The 25,162-nt window shown below is 37.8% G+C and overlaps 1 protein-coding gene across 1 annotated transcript; it reads right to left on the bottom strand.

The window, feature by feature from the left end:
- Window positions 1-2,075: 2,075 nt before the first annotated feature.
- On the bottom strand, window positions 2,076-24,917 carry LOC102804747 (uncharacterized). The gene is made up of 5 exons (XM_006818682.3): window positions 24,691-24,917; window positions 4,366-4,552; window positions 4,026-4,267; window positions 2,941-3,254; window positions 2,076-2,685 (listed from the first exon to the last, which is right to left on the bottom strand). The coding sequence occupies exons 1-5, from the start codon at window positions 24,796-24,798 to the stop codon at window positions 2,595-2,597; spliced, it is 942 nt and encodes a 313-aa protein (XP_006818745.1). The 5' UTR covers window positions 24,799-24,917; the 3' UTR covers window positions 2,076-2,594.
- Window positions 24,918-25,162: the final 245 nt, after the last annotated feature.

Genomic DNA, 25,162 nt, shown 5'->3' with positions numbered 1-25,162 from the left:
TATAAAAGTGACACAAAATAATAATTTCTGACAACATTCAACACTATTTATTAGCTCCACTTTCGACAGAGCGGAGCTGTTCGTATTACTTATTCAAGTTGTCCGCATTGTCCGTCGGCGTTAACTTAACATTTTTGACTTCTTGAAAACTGCAAGTCCGATTGCTTTGATGTATATGTATATACGTAACTTGGGCGGATCGTTCTCGGATTCGTGATGATATCTTCAAACCTTCTAATTTTGATGATTATTTTCGTAATTTCTGGTATAAAGTGCTATTTTGAACATCTTCTTGAAAACGGCCTGCTCGATTGCAAACGTTTGCCCGGCGATGTATCGGACAAATTCGGTAATAGTTTTCTGACAACACATTTTGTTGGTGGTCGAGAATCCATAAAGCGGTTTGACGATATTGCAGTTGTCCATGATGTTTTGTTCTTTGTTTGTCGCATCTCTGTACTCTCTATTCACATTGCCTTCTCAGGCACTAACTAAATCAATGAATTTGCAAATATGATTTAACAGAATCGATTTGGGGAGAGGTAATTAACTGTAAAGAGCGTTTTAATGAGTTTGGGAAGAGCCGATTAACTGTGAAAAATCATGAAAACTACCCACTAAGGATTTTCAGATTTTGGAAAAAATACACTATCGATCTAATATATGATTCTTTATGTACATGCCAAGTATTATTGAGAAATACGGACACTCAAACGACCAGACGAAGCCCAAATTGTTAGTCTTCTTTTCAGGCTGCGCCAGAATTGGGACTCAAAATCCCTTAGTGTGGGAAATTCTCTAGGTGTCCAAAAATAATGCAGTAGTATAAATCTAATTTGAACTGAATTTGTAAATTAAACTGTGGTGGTCCCAGCTAGACTAGACTTTTCTCTATTTTCTGTACACGAACTCTAAACAATTACTCCGTCTACCCCATTTATAACTGTCCCTGTCAAGCGGAACGTTGAATACATTATGGTCCGCAGTATATTCATAGTAAGCGATGGCCAGTATCGCCAATAAAACATAACATTTCGGTAAATACCGCCTTTGAATGACAAATGTACGAGAGTCAAAGAGGGTTAGGGTCATTCACGAATCATTAATCACAAAATATGGATTACAAATAATAATGTGGGATATTTGTTATCGGAAAGATATTTCGGAGCTACGTCATTTTGTTCAAAGGGATACTACACTAATCAAAACAATATATAACAATATCAATGATCAACATTTATTGCAAAATATAAGTTTTACAAATGAATACAAACATATGTCTCATCCTCAAATCCAACAAATCGTTATTAGAATTCGGTACCAAATGTTCCCTGTCGGTGAAAGTCGGCGATGATGAAATCAGACCATTGTACATGAAAGGGGAAAATAAAGAAAAACTATAAATTTATTTACGATATTTCAATCGCATTGGTGAAAGTGTGTTGTCAACCGTTGACATAAATGCAAACCAGGACAGGGGAATCACGCACTGGAATCTTCGATACAATTTTATCGTCATACAACGGCGAAGTTCATATTGCTTTTGTTTGGAGTTACTGTCATGAATTTGTTTTTGCGTATCTGTTGACCGACTTAATTAGCTGATTATTAGCGAATTGCTGTGTTATGTCTGTCATCGTTTAGGCCTATTTGAAGTTTTGGACGAAACTTGGCTCAGTGATTTGGAACTAATTACCAGATAATCGCCGCTATTCAGACAACTCATTCTGACAGTTTAGATCCGTAGTTATTAATGTAGTGAACGATTAATCAAAGATATGACGTATTCAGTACTTAGTGTGATTGGATTTCTGATTGAAAGTTACGCCCTAGAGTCTTTTTACTGCTTTGTAATTGGTTAGAGTTTTGAAAATGAATAAAGAGAGTTTGAGTTGGTCTTGGGGAGTACTCCACGACAGACGCAGTCGAGAGTCAAGTCCTGGGGCGAGCCTTGAGGCAGTCCAGTCTTGGGCGAGTCTTGGTTCAGCCTTACGATAGTTTTGGGGATTTTTTCCCCAGAGCGCTGTGTCTTATAGAGTGCTCGATTGACCGACTAAGATGAGAGCTGAAACGTATTTCGTTGTGTGTGTCTTATTTGACTGTAAAGTTAAAGTGACTTTCCCGATCTCGTACCTCAAGGGGACGTGACATAGAGACGAGACGAGATTCCCCCCTGACAAGGGTGGAGAACCCCCGAGAGTAGAAGAATTTCATTTTCAAAACTCTAACCAATTACAAAGCAGTAAAAAGACTCTAGGGCGTAACTTTCAATCAGAAATCCAATCACACTAAGTACTGAATACGTCATATCTTTTGATTAATCGTTCACTACATTAATAACTACGGATCTAAACTGTCAGAATAAGTTGTCTGAATAGCGGCGGTTATCTGGTAATTAGTTCCAAATCACTGAGCCAAGTTCCGTCCAAAACTTCAAATAGGCCTAAACGATGACAGACATAACACAGCAATTCGCTAATAATCAGCTAATTAAGTCGGTCAACAGATACGCAAAAACAAATTCATGACATTACCCAGCATGCAATATATAATCATTGTAAGTAATACATGTGCCATGTGGCTGACGGTCATGTTCACTTATTGTAGACGATGCATTTACATTGGGATGACGCAAAGAATCCAGATTTGCATGCCGGGTCTGCACACTCCCCGGAAGCTACACACCTAGGAAAAAAGAATTGATAAAAAACTTGTTAGTTCTGTGATCTCCGATCGTTGCCAGAATATTCTAATTACACGATTACTATTTCAAAATACCTTAATGTATCTAAATCTTGATGATGATATATGTTTGCACGACAGAAGTTTAGTCTGTCAACTAGGTACATTTATAAAACTATACTAATATATACACTATACCATTTCTCAAAAAAAGATTGTGATCGTAGCGCCACGCATGTGCAAGATAAATTTACTTACTCGCATCCACTGGGCGGAAGAAGAGTTAGACCTCTTTTTACTTGTCCACAGGATCTATCCGAATGCAAACATTCACATACGCAGGAGTTAGGATCTCGTAAATAAGGAGGCGGACATTTCTTTGAGCACTCACATGAGCACGTGTTGCTGTTCCATTCCTTTGCATCGGGACAGAGTCTTGGAGGTTTAGAACATGCACTGTTTTCAATACTTTCCACTGCTGCTATACATTCGCAATCGCCATGTGACGTCACGTTCTTCATCGCAATGTGTGTTTGCGAGACACCGTTATTGTTTATGGTGAACACCAAAAACTAAAAAAAAAATATACATAATATTTATGTTACGTGATATAATGAACAACCATTTTTTACTTTGGGTTCTCATTTTTGTATGAATCTTGCTTCGCCACGTAATAACGGCAATAAACTTCATTCTATTTGTTCCATTTATATTGTAGCCATGCCACTCTGTAGTAAATTCCTAAAGCACTAATTATTCACTTGAGCCTGTGAAATAACAATATGTCATAGTTTTCATGTCAAGATCGTGAACTTAAAAAAGGCGGTGGTCGTCGCGCCAAGCATGCGCGAGATATTGGTCTCGTGTCAACACAGATAGCGACTTTCACTTTTGCGCATACCAACGAGTACAAACTGACATGTTTCTAGGGTTTAAATACTTGTATGTTATTTCTTTGGTGATTGGAAGGTATAGAATGAGTCACCGGTGGTTATTAGTGCACGTCGTGCTAAGGTCAAATCTCGTACTCGTGATTTCCATTAGAGGAACACATTTGATTGTGGGAAATTCAAATGTCGCACATTTATTCCTCAGCTCCTGAGAGCGAGGTTATTTGTAGATATGTTGGCGATCGCCGCTGTGTCTGCGGAAGTACTATGGGAGATTGCATGATGGGAGTGAAAAGTCTTTTGATCAGTAAGATAATTTTAGAAAAGTAAAAACTAGAGTGACTGTGAAATAAAGGTTGGTTTTAAATATAAAATATTATGGAATCTCCTGAGAGCTGAGGAATAATGAAGGAAAAAATACTTGCACCCTCAGTGGGTTTCAATGACACTTACCATCTTTTCCACCATAGTTGTGGAGCCTGCTTTCAACTGACAGATATGCCCGGTTGGACAACACCCAGACGTGTCACTGCATCGTTGAACCATGAAACAGTCAGGCCATATGTGCGTATTCAACCCTTCTACTATATGCAGTTCTTCGTATGAGTCGACGATTTGATCAACTGGTGTTTTACAATCACTCTCTGCTTTCTGGTTATTGATTCGAGGTATGTCTTGTTCCTGCATTTCAGATGCTGCAGAATAAAAAATAGTGTGTGTTATGGTAAAAAATAAATTCTGTCAAAACTTATAATACCAGTAGAACACTAGAATCGTATAACACATAACTTACTTGTTCTATTTTTCCAGATTATTTCTTCATCACCAGGAGAAAATCTACCGCCAGGACTAGCTGACAAACCTTCTCGAACTTCCAGAGTCCTCCAGACATCACTTGGATCTTCAGATGGAAATAAAATTGCCAGAACGTCCTGTATGGTGTCAGCTTCTTCGATTTCTAGAATTTTCTGCGATGGGGTCTAGAGAAATTGAAATTATAACGAAAACGCATATCAGATACGTATGGAAAGCCGTACGCGACCCTGCTGCGTCAATATAAATTGCATGGTAAAACATATAGCTTCAAAATTATGCTGCTTCTTCAACAAAAATGCGATTTCCAATGTCAACGTTTGCCAATTGTAGTAGTAGCAATCAACGCAAAAGTTATTCACAGTCGTCGCTAAATAATTAGCAGTTGTCGCAAAGCGAGATGTAGTAGTCGCGATTTAACGGGTGATGATTTGTCGAAGTCACTAACACTCTGCAGCATATTTGTCGCAGACGCGATTCTTTAATTTCTAGGTGACGACATTTCATTTTCCAAGTTGACGAAGCAAACGAGTCCCCCTAGTAGGCGACGCAACTTGCACTTTTAAGTTGTCGACGCAAAACGAGTCCCCCTAGGAGACTTTACATTTTTAATTTCAAGTTGACGCAGACGCATTTTTTTCTAGTAGACGACGACGCACATTGCATTTTCAAGTTGACGCAGACCGTTTTCCTGGTAGACGGCGACGCAAAATGTACAGTGCATTTTCAAGTTCGATATCTCGCATCTGTCGAGAATAAGTAAATGACAAAAACCTGGAAGTATAGTCATCGATCGACCTGATCCGTGTTGGTCATGTTCAATACTGTATGTTATTAATCGGTTTTAGTATTTCTCCCAGGCAAACGAGCACAATCAAGTATTATGACAGAACCCCACACCCTCCCCGTGGCTTTCGTTGCGTGTGGAAGTTATTTTCACGAGTGATGCGGTGTATCCTGCGGCCATACTGAAAGTACAGCAGAATATACCGCATCTCGAGTGCGTACAGTTGATCATAGTTCCTGGGCTCCCTGTGGTTGATCCAGCTTTTGCTGTTATGCCATATTCGCTACCGCTATACACATGTACGCAGGGGCGGATACAGGTTTTTTTATGGGGGGGTCCAAACTTTAAAATCGCCAGACTAAGTTAATGATTTTTTTTATATTATACAAAAACAAATTGAATACATTTTTTAACGGGGGGGGTCCCCGACCCTCCCCCTAGATCCGCCACTGGTACGTACACACGATGACAAAACCGGAAGTGCGAATAGTGACAGCGCTAAAACACAGTCCCTCAACACAGTCCCTCAAGGTGTTGAGGGACTGTAAGGGACTGTGGCTAAAACAACGTGCAAAAGCCGTCACAACAAACGTATTGTTTTTGTCAATAATGTTTTTATTCAATTAAGAAAATACTTGGTGCGGCGATATTTTTAATATTGTGCAACAACTATCATTCGAATCGCAAATGTCAAAATGGCCTGAAATGCAAAAGACGTGTTTGCTCTTCAGACTTAATAGTATTCGGAACATGTCAGAAAAATACAGATCAACCCGAGGTTCAAAGTCGCCACTTATCCCTCCGGGAACCCTGGGGATCAAACAAATTAACGTAATCAACAAAGCATGTTAATTATGAACATATGGCAATTGACCCTATACACACAGGAAGTCCTCTTTATGCAAATTATGTAACCTTGTTTACTTATTGTTATTTGGGATTGAATAAATCAGTTCTTAGAAGTAGTAGCTAGAGACAGTGTTTTTGGCAATTACTAAACATAACATCCGGGATCGTTAATTTTTAGAGAAAACACTTTTTGACTTCTTAAAATGGTGAGTTTTTACTTACTCACTTTTGGGCCTATTAAAAAAAAAAAAAAAAAAAAAAAAAAAGCGACCCGATATTTTATATTTTTCGGTCGGTCGCTGAGGGCAACAAAACATTTTTTTTTTTTGGCCTTATGTGTTTTCGTGTAGACCACGCAAAATGGGACAATGTTTATCGCTACCGGGTATATGGCTTAAGGGGTTGGCAATTTTAAATCATAGGTGATTGCTGGAAAATTTCTTGAAACAAATATTTTGCAAGTTAGACACAGGGAAAGAAGATGCATGGAAGAAGGAAATTCAAGATAAATAAAAACATACAGATAAGACAATATGAAAATAGTATTGCATTGGTCATACGCTTCCATCTCCCTATATTTTAAATCCCTTATGTTGTGCTATTTAATATATATTTGAGATGAAAACTGGTGTTTCATAATTACTTGCTATAGTTTTCAGCTCACCTGGGTCTGACTATTCTAATTATTCATTGTTTTAATGTCTATCAAATGATATTATTGAGAATCTAGCGGGCTATTTTATTATGGTGAATTCACATGAAAAAATGCACAATGATCTCTTAACCATGTATATTAACTACCCTGCCATCGGCAGTCCCTGACCGCTAGTACGACGTCAAACTACTAGGACCTGAACAAATTAAACTAATAATGACTTTTTATATTGCGAACATGTAAATAAACACATATGTTCCAGGCGCCCTACCCCCTTCAGCCCGCAAACAAAAAATTGACAAACCCAGCCCACGTCAATAGTAGCGCCCCTTACCGAATTTCTGGATCCGCCAGTGTATATACGTAAGTGATCTCAAATTGTAGTGCAGCTATATTCATAAAAATAATTATTTTTATATTGATGCCATTTACTATTGGTAACTTTTCATTATAATTGAGAAGATAATTATGATAGAAACTTGAGAAGGGGAAATAGTAAATTATATTCTCACTTATTTGTGTGCTAAATTTATGGTTTAATGCAGTTTTTATATAGTTTAAAACTGTGTTAGTGAACATCTCTATACTATATAAAGCCTAACTAGTTATAGCGAAACCTTTAGGCAGTTTCAAGACATAACGTGTGATCATGGTATGGTATGATCAAATTATAAAACACCTATTAAAACATCTTACGTGGTTACTCAGAAATATTTTTGCAGATTCTTATTTGCTCAGTGACCTAAATAATTAGCATGCTACTGACAAAACAACCTTTGAATTTCCTCAAGTCAAATTTCTTTGATTTATGACAAATATACGAGTTGGAGATCCATATACAAATATCAACCTCCAATAGTCCTCCATATCAAGACTGTTTCATTGGGCGGTTGCAACTATACACAGGTTTTATTTTATATAAATATTATTTCTGACTTGGTTTTTCTTAAAATTTTCTCTGCGAAGATTATCATCCGCACCCTAACTCAAATGTTGCGTTTGTGTCAATTTGTAAAATTCACTGTGCGTTGTCGTTTACCAGGAAACTATGGAAAGCCGTACGGGACCCTACTGCGTCAATATAAATTACATGGTAAAACATATAGCTTCAAAATTATGCTACTTCTTCAACAAAAGTGCGATTTCCGATGTCTACGTTTACCAATTGTAGTAGTAGCAATCAGCACAAAACTTATTCACAGTCGTCGCTAATTAATTAGTAGTTGTCGCAAAGCGAGTTGTAGTAGTCGCGATTTAACGGGTGATGATTTGTAGAAGTCACTAACCCACTACAGCGTATTTGTCGTTGATGCGGTTCCTTAATTTCTAGATGACGACATTTCATTTTCCAAGTTGACGAAGCAAACAAGTCGCCCTAGTAGACGACGCAACTTGCACTTTTTAAGTTGTCGACGCAAAACGAGTCCCCCTAGGAGACTTTACATTTTTAATTTCAAGTTGACGCAGACGCATTTTTTTGCTAGTAGTCGACGACTCACATTTGCATTTTCAAGTTGACGCAGACGCATTTTTTTCTAGCAGACGACGACGCACATTGCATTTTCAAGTTGACGCAGACCGTTTTCCTGGTAGACGGCGACGCAAAATGTACAGTGCATTTTCAAGTTCGATATCTCGCATCTGTCGAGAATAAGTAAATGACAAAAACCTGGAAGTATAGTCATCGATCGACCTGATCCGAGTTGGTCATGTTCAATACTGTATGTTATTGATCGGTTTTAGTATTTCTCCCAGGCAAACGAGCACAATCAAGTATTGACTGGTATTATGTTCATAGTTCCACCAAATATCGTTGAAATATCCAGTGTACACACTAAAATATCTCGTCACCCGTTATGCCAAAAAAAAAACACCTTATGTTGCCTTCAAGTCGGAAAATTGAAAAATTGGGTCGGTCGGTCGGATTTTTTTTTAAAACTTAATTTAAAATTTAATAGTTGATCCAGCTTTTGCTTTTATGCCATGTTCGCTACCGTTATACACATGTACGCAGGGGCGGATACAGGATTTTTATATGGGGGGGGGTCCAAACTTTAAAATCGCCAGACTAAGTTAATGATTTTTTTATATTATACAAAAACAAATTGAATACATTTTTTAACGGGGGGGCGACCCTCCCCCTAGATCCGCCACTGGTACGTACACACGATGACAAAACCGGAAGTGCGAATAATGACAGCGCTAAAACATGTAAACACAGTCCCTCTATCTATAGGATAGAGGGACTGTGGCTAAAACAACGTGCAAAAGCCGTCGTTTTGTTTGTGATGTAAGAGCGGATGAGAGTTTTAATATAAAATGTCATTTTTTGTAAATTCAATAAAAATATATGCATTTCATGTATTAAAAATGATATTTACTACAACAAACGTATTGTTTTGTCAATAATGTTTTTATTCAATTAAGAAACTACTCGGTGCGGCGATATTTTTAATATTGTGCACCAACTATCATTCGAATCGCAAATGTAAAAATGGCCTGAAATGCAAAAGACGTGTTTGCTCTTCAGACTTAATAGTATTCGGAACATTTCAGAAAAATACAGATCAACCCGAGGTTCAAAGTCGCCACTTATCCCCCGGAAACCCTGGGGATCAAACAACGTAATCAACAAAGCATGTTAATTATGAACATATGGCAATTGACCCTATACACACAGGAAGTCCTCTTTATGCAAATTATGTAACCTTGTTTACTTATTGTTATTTGGGGTTGAATAAATCAGTTCTTAGAAGTAGTACTAGCATGGAGCTAAGCTCCATGGTACTAGCATGGAGGTACTACCTCCATGGTACTAGTAACTAGGAGACAGTGTTTTTTTTTTTGGCATAACGGGTGACGAGATATTTTAGTGTGTACACTGGATATTTCAGCGATATTTGGTGGAACTATGAACATAATACCAGTCAATACTTGATTGTGCTCGTTTGCCTGGGAGAAATACTAAAACCGATTAATAACGTACAGTATTGAACATGACCAACTCGGATCAGGTCGATCGATTTGTTATTTACTTATTCTCGACAGATGCGAGATATCGAACTTGAAAATGCACTGTACATTTTGCGTCGCCGTCTACCAGGAAAACGGTCTGCGTCAACTTGAAAATGCAATGTGCGTCGTCGTCTACTAGAAAAAAATGCGTCTGCGTCAACTTGAAAATGCAAACGTGAGTCGTCGACTACTCGCAAAAATGCGACTGCGTCAACTTGAAATGAAAAATGTAAAGTCTCCTAGGGGGACTCGTTTTGCGTCGACAACTTAAAAAGTGCAAGTTGCGTCGCCTACTAGGGGGACTCGTTTGCTTCGTCAACTTGGAAAATGAAATGTCGTCATCTAGAAATTAAGGAACTGCGTCAGCGACATATACGCTGTAGTGTGTTAGTGACTTCTACAAATCATCACCCGTTAAATCGCGACTACTACAACTCGCTTTGCGACAACTGCTAATTCATTAGCGACGATAGTGAATAAGTTTTGTGCTGATTGCTACTACTACAATTAGTAAACGTAGACATCGGAAATCGCACTTTTGTTGAAGAAGCAGCATAATTTTGAAGCTATATGTTTTACCATGCAATTTATATCGACCCAGCAGGGTCCCGTACGGCTTTCCATAGGAAACGCGTCTGCGTCAACTTGAAAATGCAATTTGCGTCGTCGTCTACGTGGAAATGCAATGTGCGTCAACTTGAGAATGTGTAGTGCGTCTGCGTCAACTTGAAAATGATAATGTATACGGTGGCCCATATATACAATTAGTCCGCTACATGAAAATCCGTCGGCTATTTGAAAATCGCTCTGCTACTTGAAAAAAAGTCGGCCGGCTATATGAAAATCGGTCGGCTACACGAAAATCGGTTGGTTACATGAAAATCGGCCGGCTATTTGAAAATCGGTCGGTTACTTGAAAATCACGGTAACACAAGCGGGAAACTATATGCACCCCAATGAGCTAAAGTTGATACATTTTTGTCTCGTATTGCTTAATTGTTTTTAAATCTATATAACGGCATGGTGTAAAACTCGTATGTATATTTACTAAAAGCCTGCTACACGTGATGTACAATGAAGAGTTTAAATTTAAATCGAGAGCAATGACTTGACATAAGCACGTAGCTCTTTAACCTAACTTTGCGAAAAAATTCTACGGGTGATAATTTACGATTGTTTTGCGATAACTTGCATACTAGTATATACTTTTCGCTGTTATTGTAATTAACATTATTTTTGTTTAGGAGTTTAAATGGTATAGAAATTCATATTGTTACGCAATTATAAGTTAATGTATTATTATATCCACCGGATAGTAGGAGGGATACACGTGTTCACGTGGTTTTGAATCATCACCTGGTTTGTTTCTACTATTATAATACTACGTCGTACAACTTCAGCTATCTAGTACTCAAGTATCAATTTGGCAATTGAGATTCTGTCATCGTTTTTAATATCCAAAGTACATGATTAGTTTTTGTCCATTCTTGAGTATTACAAATTATTATTATAGTTCATATAGAAATATTTTGTTTATACAACATAGTGTTTATTGGTAAATATTGCGTCATATAACTACGACTCGTCTAAATTGGGCATGCTGTACCGGAGCACCGAGTTACTGACGTTATATGACATATTTTTATAGCTCCATTGGTAAGGCTGTTTTAACCAAATCTATACCTCGTCATAGATCATTTGAAAGTGATTAAATTATGATTGAGTGTACATTATTATAGACCAAACATCAGCCATGATATGTGCATGGGCTTTCTTGTCGTTTTTCGCTTTCTTTTATATTTTAGAAATCATGTGTGCACGATATATTCACAACATGATGGTAGACCAAATCATTAAAAATGTCCTCATAGCGTGTAGGTAAGCTTTGTGTGTCGCGCCAAAATTGCACACATTTCAATTATTTCAGATAACATATTGTTTGTTTGTGCAATTAGTTTGGTTGACCGTTCTATCACCTCAGCTTTGACAATCACACCGATTTTTTAAATAAGTCATAAACATTAGTGTGCCCGATTTACAACCCGTAGTTGCGAATAATGTGATATGACGGTCCGCAAGGGGTATTTTCGTAAGCTGTAATCAATTGTTTTTATTTTTCGTAATAATGTACTTTAAACAAATAAAATAACGTAATTTTGTAGACATAAGCAAGGTGTAAAACGTAATCAGCTATCCTATTCTTCCGTAAATCGTACACAAATCTTATTTTGTGTAAGTGTATAAACCATTTTCCACATTAAATGTCGTAACTCGTACGAAATTACAAACTTGTAATTCCTCATTTGAAGCCCGGTGTCATGCGAAGAATTTTCCGTGCGCTAAAACTTCCGGGTGAGGTCGTTGCACAAGCGCAATGCAGTTCTTGAATTTTCTTCGCGGTGTAGTGAATTCTCGTAAATAATGTACATTGTTCAATGAAAATAAACGTTCTGCTGTTGATGCATCGACGGCAGATGGCTAAGTTGTTACGTATATCTCGAATGTAGGTAGTTTCAGCCACACACATGTTTTATATCTTGTTGATTGAATCCTTGCAGTTCTATATATTTAGTAATCCAAAATCTAAATAAATGTATATAACAGCAAAGACTGTGTTCGAAACTATTTCCGGGATGGCGAATTGTGGCCGACTCCCGCCCACCGTATAGTTCATACATATTACAATAATTACTAGTATCTTATTGAAATTGTCTGTTGGTTGAAGTCAATGAATTTTCTGAAATACTGATACCAAAGGTACAATTGCTGAAACCATCAGTAAATACAAATAGTACATTTATAAACAAAATACAACAACCTAGCGAGCATCTCTGCTTGTGTAAACACAAGATGTGTTATTTACTTAAGGATTATAAATGATTAATATTATTTTGCCTGGCGTACATAATACGTGTCGCATTGTTTATGTAATTCAACTATTCTATTGTTTTACTAAAATAAAATGTGAACAAGTTTTCTCTTCTACATCCCTTTTATTGATGATTCTACAGACATGTCAAGCATGACCATGTATAATTTTATCTTTCCAAACATGAAAAAATAATTGCTAAGAATTGAGAATAGTTGATATCGTCACAAAAAGAACATATCTAATTGAGATTAACCCAAGATACCTACATAACATTTATCAAATGAATTGAGCTGGTAGTTTTCAAGAAGTCGTCGGAAATAGCAGCTTTGACATAAATTACCCAAAATATTAAAAAATACAATATTGACACAAAATCTGAGAGAGACCCGGGCCCATTCAAGGTAGTAGTATATTGAACATCAAAACACTGAGGCTACTGGTTTTCAAGACGAAGATGCAAATGCAATTGTTGAAGAATAAACGACAGTTATACAGTAATAAGATCAGCTCCGGAAATAATATCGCACGTTAACGTTCGACATTAATTCCTGGCCTGATTCGCGCATATGCGTCACACAAACCCATGAGATTTGTCACAGCAGAACGCGTTCACCGGAGGTTATTCTATGGGTGATATGTTTTGGCTCTTAAATCAAATATATTAAAATAACTGTAAAATGTAATTATGAATTTTTTTTATCTGTGTGAAGTGTAAAAATCCATTTATACTATACATGGAATTTTCATTTTATTTCTTGTAAAAACGTAAAATGCCTTTTTAATTTTCTGTAACCTGTATCAGCTACCCCCTCGCCCACCCTCTGATATATGTAGCCGACCGATTTTCATGTAGCCGACCGATTTTCATGTAGCAGACCGATTTTGTTCAAGTAGCCGAACAATTTTCAAGTAGCCGACCGATTTTTTTTCAAGTAGCGGAGCGATTTTCATGTAACGGCGCGATTTTCATGTAGCCGACCGATTTTCATGTAGCGGAGCAATTTTCAAGAAGCCGACATGTAGCGGACCAATTGTATATATGGGCCACCGTAAATGTGCGTCGTCGACGACAAGCAAAAAATGCGTCTGCGTCAACTTGAAATGAAAAAAAGAAAGTCACCTAGAGGGGCTCGTTTTGCGTCGACAACTTGAAAATAGCAAGTAGCGTCGTCTACTAGGGGGACTTGTTTGCTTCGACGACTTGGAAAATGAAATGTCGTCATCTATAAATTTAGTGTATTAGTGACTTCTACAAATCATCACCCGTTAAATCGCGACTACTACAACTCGCTTTGCGACAACTATTAACTAATTAGCGACGATAGTGAATAACTTTTGCACTGATTGCTACTACTACAATTAGTAAACGTAGACATCGGAAATCGCACTTTTGTTGAAGAAGCAGCATAATTTTGAAGCTATATGTTTTACCATGCAATTTATATTGAAGCAGCAGGGTCCCGTACGGCAATTGACACCAACGCAACATTTAAGTTAGAAACTTAACTTAACTTATAAGAAAAACCAAGTGAGAAATAATATATATATAAAATGAAACCTGTTTATAGTAGCAACCACCCTAATGAAACAATCTTGATATAGAAGACTAATGGAGGTTGATATTTGTATATGGATCTCTAACTCGTATATTTGTCATAAATCAAAGAAATTTGACTTGAGGAAATTTAAAGGTTGTTTTATCAGTGACATGCTATTATTATTTAGGTCACTGAGCAAATAAGAATCTGCAAAAATATTCCTGAGTAACCACGTAAGATAGGTGTTTTATAAGTTGATCATACCATCACCGCCATGATCACACGTTATGCCTTGAAACGAGTTAGGCTTTATATAGAGATGTTCAGTAACATACTGCAGTTTTAAACTATATAAAAAACTGCATTAAAACAGAAATTTAGCACACAAATGAGTGAGAGAATATAATTTACTATTTCCCCTTCTCAAGTTTCTATCATAATTATCTTCTCAATTATAATGAAAAGTTACCAATAGTAAATGCCATCAATAAACTAGCAGCCTGTATATTAAGATAGCTCCGCTGTTATCAATGCACATTGCAATTAAAGAACAAAAGATATCATTCGAAATTAACAATATGTATAGTATTAAAGCAATCAGACTTGTTATAACTTGTTATCAGATCAAAAATATTCATTAAATTAGATAATTGAAGAACAAAATCATCACGAAATGAACAAATCTGAGAGCGGTCTACATGTATGCCTATGTAGTATATATAATATCAAAGCAATTAGAGTTGCGGTTTTTAACAAGAAATCGAAAATACCACTTTTAATCAAAAATGACAAAAATATTCATTGAAAATTAGAGAATTAAAGATATCATCACGAAATGAACAAATCTGAGAGAGGTCCACATGTAGTACCTATATATGTAATATCAAAGCATTCAGACTTTCGGTTTTTAACAAGAAGTCGAAAATATCACTTTTTACCAAAAATGACAAAAATATTCATGAAAATTAGAGAATTAAAGATATCATCACTAAATGAACAAATCTGAGAGAGGTCCACATGTAGTACTTACATATGTAATATCTAAGCAATCGGACTTGCGGTTTTTAACAAGAAGTCGAAAATATCACTTTTTACCAAAAGTATTCATCAAAATTAAGAGAATTAAAGATATCATCACAAAATGAAAAACAAATTTGATAGAGGTCCACCTAAGGTACCTACATACCAAGTATCAAAGCATTCGGGCTAGCGGTTTTCAAGAAGAAGTCGAAAATAGCATTTTTGACCAAAAATGACAAAACTATTCGTTATAAATAAGACAATTGAACATATCCACACGAAATGAACAAATCTGAGAGAGAAGCACCCAAGGTACCTTCCTAGAAAGTTTCGCAGCTATACAGTTTGTGGTTTTTAAGAAGAAGTCGAAAATGTAAAGTTGCCGACGGCGACGGCGACGACGGACGCCGGACGCCGACGAACAATCAGTAATAATATAAGCTCTGCTCGACTTCGTTGACAGGGAGCTAAAAAACATTTTTTATGAGTATAGCTGCACTACAATTTGAAATCACTTACATACACTGGCAGATCCAGAAATTCGGTAAGGGGCGCTACTATTGATGTGGGCTGGGTTTGTAAATGTTTTTGTTTGCGGGCTGAGGGGGTGGGACGCCTGGAACATATGTGTTTATTTAGATGTTCGCCACATAAACAGACATAAAGTGTTCACTATTAGTTTAATTTGTTCAGGTCCTAGTAGTTTGACGTCGTACTAGCGGCCAGGAACTGCCGATGGCAGGGTAGTTAATATACATGGTTAAGATATCATTGTGCATTTTTTCATGTGGATTCACCATAATAAAATAGCCCGCTAGATTCTCAATAATATCATTTGATAGACATTAAAACAATGAATAAATAGAATAGTCAGACCCAGGTGAGCTGAAAACTATAACAAGTATATTATAGCAGTTTTCATCTCAGATGTATATTAAATAGCACAACATAAGGGGTTGGACATTTAAAATATAGGGAGATGGAAGCGTGTGACCAATGCAATACTAGTACTCTTTTCATATTGTCTTATCTGTACTTTTTTATTTATCTTGAATTTCCTTCTTTCATGCATTTCTTTCCCTGTGTCTAACTTGTAAATTATTTGTTTCAAGAAATTTTCCAGCCACCACCTATGATTAAAAATTGCCAACCCCTTAAGCTACAAAAAAAGGCAACACAAATACGCGGTAGCGATACACTTTTTAATAGGCCCAAGTAAAAACTCGCCATTTTAAGCAGTAAAAAAGTGTTTCCTCTAAAAAATAACGATCCCGGGTGTTAATTGACAAAAAAACTGTCTCTAGCTACTTCTACTAAGAACTGATTTATTCAACTCCAAAAAACTATAAGTAAACAAGGTCACTTTTTAAAAGATTTTCTCAGGAGTTCTTCCCCTTCAGCTCAACCTGTTGTTACTTCACTACTCTATGGTGAGTTTCAAACAATTGTCATGCAGGAATCAGAACTTCTGACACCGTGTTATGTGTTATGTTTAGTAATTGACAAAGACACTGTCTCTAGCAACCCAAAAGAACTACAAGTAAACAAGGTTACATAATTTGCATAAAGAGGACTTCCTGTGTGTACAGGGTCAAATGCCATATGTTCATAATTAACATGCTTTGTGATTACATATCATGACACCGGACCGTTGTTTGATCCCCAGGATTCCTGGGGGGGGGGGGGGTAAATTGCGACTTTGAACGTCTGGTTGATCTGTATTATGCATTGTAGGCCATGCATTGTATTGCGTCTTATGCATTGTAGGCCATTTTGACATTTGCGATTCGACGGATAGTTGGTGCACAATATTAAAAATATCGCCGCACCAAGTATTTTCTTAATTAAATAAAAACATTACTTTGAATCAAAAACAATACGTTTGTTGTAGTAAATATAATTTTTAATAAATGAAATGCACAAAATGTTATTGAATTTACAAAACGTGACATTTTATATTAAAACTCATCCGCTTACATCACAAACAAAACGACGGTTTTTGCACGTTGTTTTAAACCTGTCAGTATTCTCACTTCCGGGTTTGTCATCGTGTGCACGTAACAGTGGCGGATGGGGGGGGGGCGGAAATGCAATGTGCGTCGTCGTCTACTTGGAAATGCGTCTGCGTCAACTTGAGAAAGTTATGTGTGTCGTCGTCTACTAGAAAAAATGTGTCTGCGTCAACTTGAAATGAAAAATGCAAAGTCTACTAGGGGGTCTCGTTTTGCGTCGACAACTTGAAAAGTGCAAGTTGAGTCGTCTACTGGGGGGAGTCGTTTGCTTCGTCAACTTGGAAAATGAAATGTCGTCATCTATAAATTAAGGAACCGCGTCAGCGACATATGCGCTGTAGTGTGTTAGTGACTTCTACAAATCATCACCCGTTAAATCGCGACGACTACAACTCGCTTTGCGACAACTACTAATTAATTAGCGACGACGGTGAATAAGTTTTGCGCTGATTGCTACTACTCCAATTTGTAAACGTAGACATCGGAAATCGCATATTTGTTGAAGAAGCAGCATAATTTTGAAGCTATATGTTTTACCATGCAATTTATAATGACGCAGCAGGGTCCCGTACGGCTTTCCATACGTACGGGACCCTGCTGCGTCAATATAAATTGCATGGTAAAACATACAGCTTCAAAATTATGCTGCTTCTTCAACAAAAATGCGATTTCCAATCATGTCTACGTTTACCAATTGTAGTAGTAGCAATCAACACAAAAGTATGGAAAGCCGTACGGCTTTCCATAGATACGTCATTCCTCAACTTCGTTAATATCTAAGCTGGGAGAGTGAAGAAAATATGTTGTTGTTTTTTATGAGAACAGAATTTAATCGCGGTTTTATTTTGTAGTCAATTAAATAAATGTAATTATTTGTCAATTGTGTGTCATTGTTTTTTTGTTTTGTTTCACCTTGCCTTATTGTTAGCCACACGGTGATTTGCACATTACGTCATTGCTTTTGATGTCACGCATGATTAGTTCTTATTTTGAAGTCGTAAATTTACCGGCAGCTGGCCGGGTCTCAATGTTTCAACTTGTTAATGAACATGACATTATTCTAACACCAAATTGAAGATAATTAATAAAATTGCAATTGTTCACTAAAATAAATAAAATTATAACAGTATATATTCCCTCAACTTATTTCTCTTATGTTATTACTGATCGTTATCGTAGTTAATGAGGTGTTTATCGAATTACGACTCTCCATTTTAATACTTGATTACCCATCGTGAATGACCTCTGTAACAAACTTGAAATACTATATGTTATTTTGACAGTAATCTCCGTGTTAAGAGGTGAGTCGAAAGAAAAAGTTGTTAAAAAATAATTCCACTTGAGTAATTTCAGCACTGCTATGTTTTTACGTGCGCCCCAACTAATGCAATATTGCTGTGTGTTTATAATTGGATGGATATTATGTCGACTCATGCCATTTCATGACTGTCATTCACTAGTATCAATAGTATCCAGGGCCATAGCTAGCTTTTTTTCACTGGGGGGGGGGGGCAAATGTATTTTTTGTAAGTTGCCTATAAATGTATAAAGGCGTAGAAGTGTGCAGTTGCGCTATAAGTTAATATTTTATGAATATATACAAAACACTGGATATTACAGTATGAACTTTAATACCTGAAACACTTTTGTTCTATCTTCATATATAAGCAACATTAATGTGCGGGACTGATTAATACTATTGATAGTTACAACTTTACAAGTTTGGCGATAGCATATTAATTTATCCCCAGTTAGCTTTCCTCGAATAAATCACTTCTGGGGAAGGAATGATGTCTGTGCCTCGGTGTACTAGTAATATTGCAAGAACACCGAGTCTAGTGTCTAGTGCAGAAAAAGAACGTTTACATGACACAATTCCGACAGGTGTTGTAGAGAATATTGTGAGAATTCTGTGGATGGCTGGGAAACAGTTAACATCACAAACAGCAAGAGATGAAGCAGCATCATTGGACCTTTGCTCAATTGGTGTATCACTGAACTTTGTTATCCACTTCTCAATTTCAATATTCAAAAATTCATCCCTTTGCAAAAATTTCCAATAGTTAAATGAGGTCACATGGGTTGATGTGAGCTGACCGATGTTGCATGCCAGTGGTAAAGTGCTTGTGCAGCTATCGAATCACAATGATGATCAGCAAATCGCGTCTCAAGATCTTGAGTGACAAGATCCGAGAAAAGATAATATACATTCACCTTAATATACTCGCTGGGCGTCTGAGTAGAACTTTGTCCTGCATTAGACCGATGGGATTGTCTTTGCAGAGCTTTACGTCTTTGTATGCCTTCGGCAAGTCACAATTTACTGACTGTAGTGTTATTTTACATAAGCACAGTAATTCAAAATGAATTGAGCCACAACCAGTGCCACTATCAGGGGTAAAATCTCTTTCTCTCGGGGGTAAATTCTTTCTCGGGTTCTCCACACTTGCTAGGGGGGAATCTCGTCTCGTCTCTCTATCTCGTCCCCTTGAGGTACGGGATCGGGAATGTCACTTATACTTTACAGTCAAATAAGACACACACAACGAAATACGTTTCAACTCTCGTCTCAGTCGATCTTTTGGAGCACTCTATAAGACACAGCGCCCTGGGGAAAAGTCCCCAAGACTCTCACAAGGCTGAACCAAGACTCGCCCAAGACTGGACTGCCTCAAGGCTCGCCCCTGGACTGGGCTCTCGACTCTCAGACTGCCTCTCTCTACTGCGTCTATCGTGGAGTACTCTTCAAGACCAACTCAAACTCTCTTTATTCATTTTCAAAACTCTAACCAATTACAAAACAGTAAAAGACTCTAGGGCGTAACCTTCAATCATAAAGCCAATCACACTAAGTACTGAATACGTCATATCTTTTGATTAATCGTTCACTACATTAATAACTATGGATATAAACTGTCAGGATGAGTAGTCTAAAAAGCGGCGGTTATCTGGTAATTAGTTCCAAATCACTGAGCCAAGTTCCGTCCAAAACTTCAAATAGACCTTAACGATGACAGACATAACACAGCAATTCAACTAATAATCAACTAATTAAGTCGGTTAACAGATACGCAAAAACAAATTCATGACACATCCTTTCACCCAAACTGAGATATGCCTCTCGGCATTGCACGTTCACAAATCAAAGATACCGTCAGCCACTCATCGTCATAGGGTTAAATACAATACTAAGAAAAAGGTATAAATCAAAAAGAGTAAAACACACTAATTAAGTACAATGATTATAAAGTCTAAATACAATGGTTATAAAGTCCCAAATATCAACGGTTATAAATCATAAACAAGGGAAAGGCTACCAAACGACTCACTTTTCTCAAAACGGTCCGCTGAGGGTAACCCTTCGCTGCACTGTCTCCGTTACTAACGTTACAAACTCTATATCAAAAGGTCAAAAAAAAACTAAGGCGTGGCGGTGTAACCAAGCGATCAGCCAATCGCTGCAGTCGACAGCATGATCACGTGATTACCAGGGATCCGTCTCTCGGTTAAAGCATTGCAAAGCGGTAACTAATAAACAATGAATAAACAAGCTATTAATCAAACTCCTGTCATATACGCTTATAAACTTCAACTGAACTTACAAGTCGTTAATCTAAACAAAAGTCATACGGCGTGGAAACAGAATGCAAAGACAATGTCGCTTTCATAACACATTACTCCTCTGGCAAAAAGACGGGGAAAAGACTAAAACGATATACACTACTGAGTTACATAAACCTGTCAATCATGAACAAAAGCTTGCGATATCAAACAATACGTATATAAGCGCACCAAACTCTCATCCCAAAAAGACATTAAAAAACGTTACAAAGGTGCTCTCTACTCAAAAAAGCGTCAGAAGTATTCCGGAAACAACACATAAACAAAAACAACTCTTAAAACGTCGGTATCTCTGTACTCGACAAATCACAAAACTCTGAAAAACTCTTTGGGGCATTACTTTCCCCATCATATTCCGTACTCATAAACTCATAAAAACACCATAAAACATCACAAAACTCATAACACTGTGTTGCAAATACTTGTCCACTGAGGCGCGCTTAAATCGTTATAAAGGACCTCGCATGTCACTAAATATCAGTTCAAAACAAAGATCTGGGCGCTTACATACATACAATTCAACATCACAAAAAAACGGTAAAACAATAGGAAAAACAAGCAATACATTACATTACTGAGCAATAGGGTTAGGGTTGTGAAAAAGAGTTCAACGTCCTTGAGTTATACAGTGTCAGTTACCGTGTCCAACGAGCGGTTCTCTAAGCAAATAGCTAAAGTTCTAATCAAAGTCTATAAGCGTCTTCTTCTCTTGTCGCGTTATTCCGGGTCGTTCTTTGTCATCTTGTCTTTAATGTCGCTCAATTCTAAATTATACAGTCCTATACGATACTGGTCCTTCCGAAGGGGTTCTGAAATCTTCATCTCTTCAGCGTCGTTCATCGGTGTCGTTCGGGTAAAGCCGTTAGTCGTCAAGCGCAGTTTCCGAGTCGTCTCTGCCATGGAGCTGTTAGTTTGGTTCACAAGAAAGACACATCTTCGCCATTTCACTTTTCTTCACAGGATGTCAATGTGTGTTAAACACCTGCCCGGGATCTCCACTCACGTATCAGGGGGATAATTCTCTTTCTCTCGGGGGTAAATTCTTTCTCGGGTTCTCCACACTTGCCAGGGGGGAATCTCGTCTCGTCTCTCTATCTCGTCCCCTTGAGGTACGGGATCGGGAATGTCACTTATACTTTACAGTCAAATAAGACACACACAACGAAATACGTTTCAACTCTCGTCTCAGTCGATCTTTTGGAGCACTCTATAAGACACAGCGCCCTGGGGAAAAGTCCCCAAGACTCTCACAAGGCTGAACCAAGACTCGCCCAAGACTGGACTGCCTCAAGGCTCGCCCCTGGACTGGGCTCTCGACTCTCAGACTGCCTCTCTCTACTGCGTCTATCGTGGAGTACTCTTCAAGACCAACTCAAACTCTCTTTATTCATTTTCAAAACTCTAACCAATTACAAAACAGTAAAAGACTCTAGGGCGTAACCTTCAATCATAAAGCCAATCACACTAAGTACTGAATACGTCATATCTTTTGATTAATCGTTCACTATATTAATAACTATGGATATAAACTGTCAGAATGAGTAGTCTAAAAAGCGGCGGTTATCTGGTAATTAGTTCCAAATCACTGAGCCAAGTTCCGTCCAAAACTTCAAATAGACCTTAACGATGACAGACATAACACAGCAATTCAGCTAATAATCAACTAATTAAGTCGGTTAACAGATACGCAAAAACAAATTCATGACACCACTATGAATTGGGGATCGACTAACATACGAGCATATGCGTCTCGTTTTGCATCACCATTGCTTCTATCCCTAATAACTTCCATGGACTCTTAGACGATCTTGTATTTGACAAGCTGGGCTGACAGCGCAGTAATCCTAGCCGTCCAGCGTGTAACACACAGTTTGGGCACTGATGTTTTCTGTCAGCCTTTGCGTATCTCGATATTTAATTCGCTTAATTCATCCATTAAAAGTTCACTAATATCATCATCACTATTATTAGCTACACTTATAAAAATTGCCTTTCGTTTGGCACTACCACCCAAAAACCAAGTAAGTTTTTCAACACTGTCAAACAAGTTACAGATTTCTGGGACCTGTCTACAACCAGCTGCAAGAGCTAATGCGAGGGTATGTGACCGACAATGGACATATGTTGCGTTGCTGTACTGTCTTTGAATAATATCTTGTACGCCATTTTTGTCAGAACTCATCATTGCCGCCCCATCATACCCCTGTCCAACCATGTTATCCATATTCAAAGCATATCCTGTAAGTGTGTTAAATATTGTGTCAGCTATCGTACGCGTATCCATTTTCTCCAGTTGTGCAAAGTAAAGGAAATCCTCTCGTATTTTGTCTTCATACACGTAACGTATACAAAGACTGATTTGTTCACAAGTGGCGTAATCCTGGGTTTCATCTGCCATAATACTCCAGTACTCGGGGATGGAAGTAACAATTGGTCTTTTCATTTATTTTTATTTTGTATTTGTGGGGAAGTATATTTAGCGTTTCGACTTGCCAGTTTTAAATGTTCTGATAAGTCGTTATTATATCTTGATTTCCAGTCCATGAATAATGCAAAATTCTCGAGCTGATTCTCCATCACCCAGTTTTAAGGGTTTTTTTTCAAAAAAAAAAAACTCCCAAACTCAGGGGGGCAGCTGCCCCCCCCCCTGCCCCGCCCACGCTAGCTACGGCCTTGGTATCCCTTTCAGTTCAGAAATATACAATGGCGATCGAAGAAAATACAGACAATTAGGAAATCCGTACGAATAAAGTACCAGTAATATCAACCCATGCGTACCCGAAAGGTTTCAACAATTGGACTCATACTAACAATCAAACTGACTGGTGAAATCAGTGTATAAACACATGAATTTATAATTATGATGGTAGTAAAAAGCTGTGCCATCGTGTCCAATTGAAAACTGACGTGTATATGCAGACAAGAGTTATGCTTATGAAGCTGTGACTGTCCTTGTCAGACAATCTATTTATAGTCGTTTGAATGGAGCCAGTCATTACACGTGTTAAAGGCCAGTGAATGCTGATACATTACGCATGTTCAATGCCAAGGATCGTCACGCACATTATCCATGTTCGGAGCCAACGAGCGCGGTTACATTATTCATGTTCAGAGCCACTGAGCGTGGTTGCATTATCCAAGCACAGAACCAATGAGCGCGATTACATTATCCATGTTCAGAGCCAATGAGCGCGATTACACTATTCATGTTCAGAGCCAATGAGCGTGGGTATATTATCCATGTTCAAGGCCAATGAGCGTGAGTATATTATCCATGTTCAAGGCCAATGAGCGTGGGTATATTATCCATGTTCAAGGCCAATGAGCGTGGGTATATTACCCATGCGTAAAGTCATTGTACGTTACTATTCATAATATGCAATAATATAGTGTGAAATATTGGTTTAATCAGCAAAAGAACACAGCAAGAATAGTACCATAGTACCAAGCTATTGATCCCACCCTGAACAATAACTAAACTTGGTCTGAATTACTGAATAAAATTGAAGATCATCCTCATGGGAAAGTCCGATATTTGGCTAGGGATGTGATATACGACACACCCAGTAAACACATATGGTATCTGAACTTCTACGATGCTATCAAATGCATCAGAATGTACGGTTTAGAATCTGGTGTTTCAGTTATCGTGTTGGGTGAGATCTTAATAACAACCACTGTCAAATATTAATTCAATTTCATGTGCCTAGGTGTACGTGTTTCGACGCACTAATAAGCGTGATGCGCCAAAGACCTCATGTAACGTGAAATTGTATCCGCTCGCCTCACCGTAGCGGTCAAGTACTCACATGACTTAGTAGCGTTCATAGTGATTTGTAAGCAGCGACATAGCTAAGGCGTATGCAATATCGAACGAGCAACGTGCACATAATAAAGACATATATAAGACTGACAGTATTATTAAGACATACATACCTCGTAGAAATGTGGAAATAAGTTCTTGAAACCAATCACACTGACCGGCGAACTCAGCAAATAAACACATAGATTCAGAATTACGATGCTAGCGGAAAGCTTTGCCATCGTGTCCAACTTAAAAACTGACGTGGTTACCGAATTGAACCGTGACAAGATTTATGTTTGTGGGACAGTACGATAGCTGGCACGGTAAACAGGACGATGATCCCCCGCAGTCAGGTGCAGTGAAATGAAATCTTTGAGATAATTTGAGACATTTTATAGCCTAAGTTAAGAAATCTATTTATATACACTGGAAAACTGAATGACGTCACTTATCGGAAGTGTCCATCCGCTCCCGTCTACAATGTATACAACGTTGACACGTGACACGTAACACTACAAAGGACTTCAAACTAGTCCTGAGCACAGGGATTTGGACAAATTTATGTATTTTAATAAATTATTAAATAACTAGTAGCTTCGCGGT

This window comes from Saccoglossus kowalevskii, chromosome 4 (assembly GCF_978046115.1).
Source record: "Saccoglossus kowalevskii chromosome 4, keSacKowa6.1, whole genome shotgun sequence".
Lineage (NCBI taxonomy): Eukaryota > Metazoa > Hemichordata > Enteropneusta > Harrimaniidae > Saccoglossus > Saccoglossus kowalevskii.
The sequence above is the reverse complement of the archived record's forward strand: the minus strand, read 5'-3'. Positions and strand labels throughout refer to the sequence as shown.

Bases quoted from the DNA above. Each gene is read 5' to 3' on its own strand.
- LOC102804747 (XM_006818682.3), bottom strand. From the start codon at position 24,798: ATGGCAAAGCTTTCCGCTAGCATCGTAATTCTGAATCTATGTGTTTAT. The intron at 3,255-4,025 runs GTAAGTGTCATT...TTTTTTTTTTAG, and splicing joins CAACTATGGTGGAAAAGATG to TTTTTGGTGTTCACCATAAA. The intron at 2,686-2,940 runs GTAAGTAAATTT...CTTTTTTCCTAG, and splicing joins CTTCCGCCCAGTGGATGCGA to GTGTGTAGCTTCCGGGGAGT.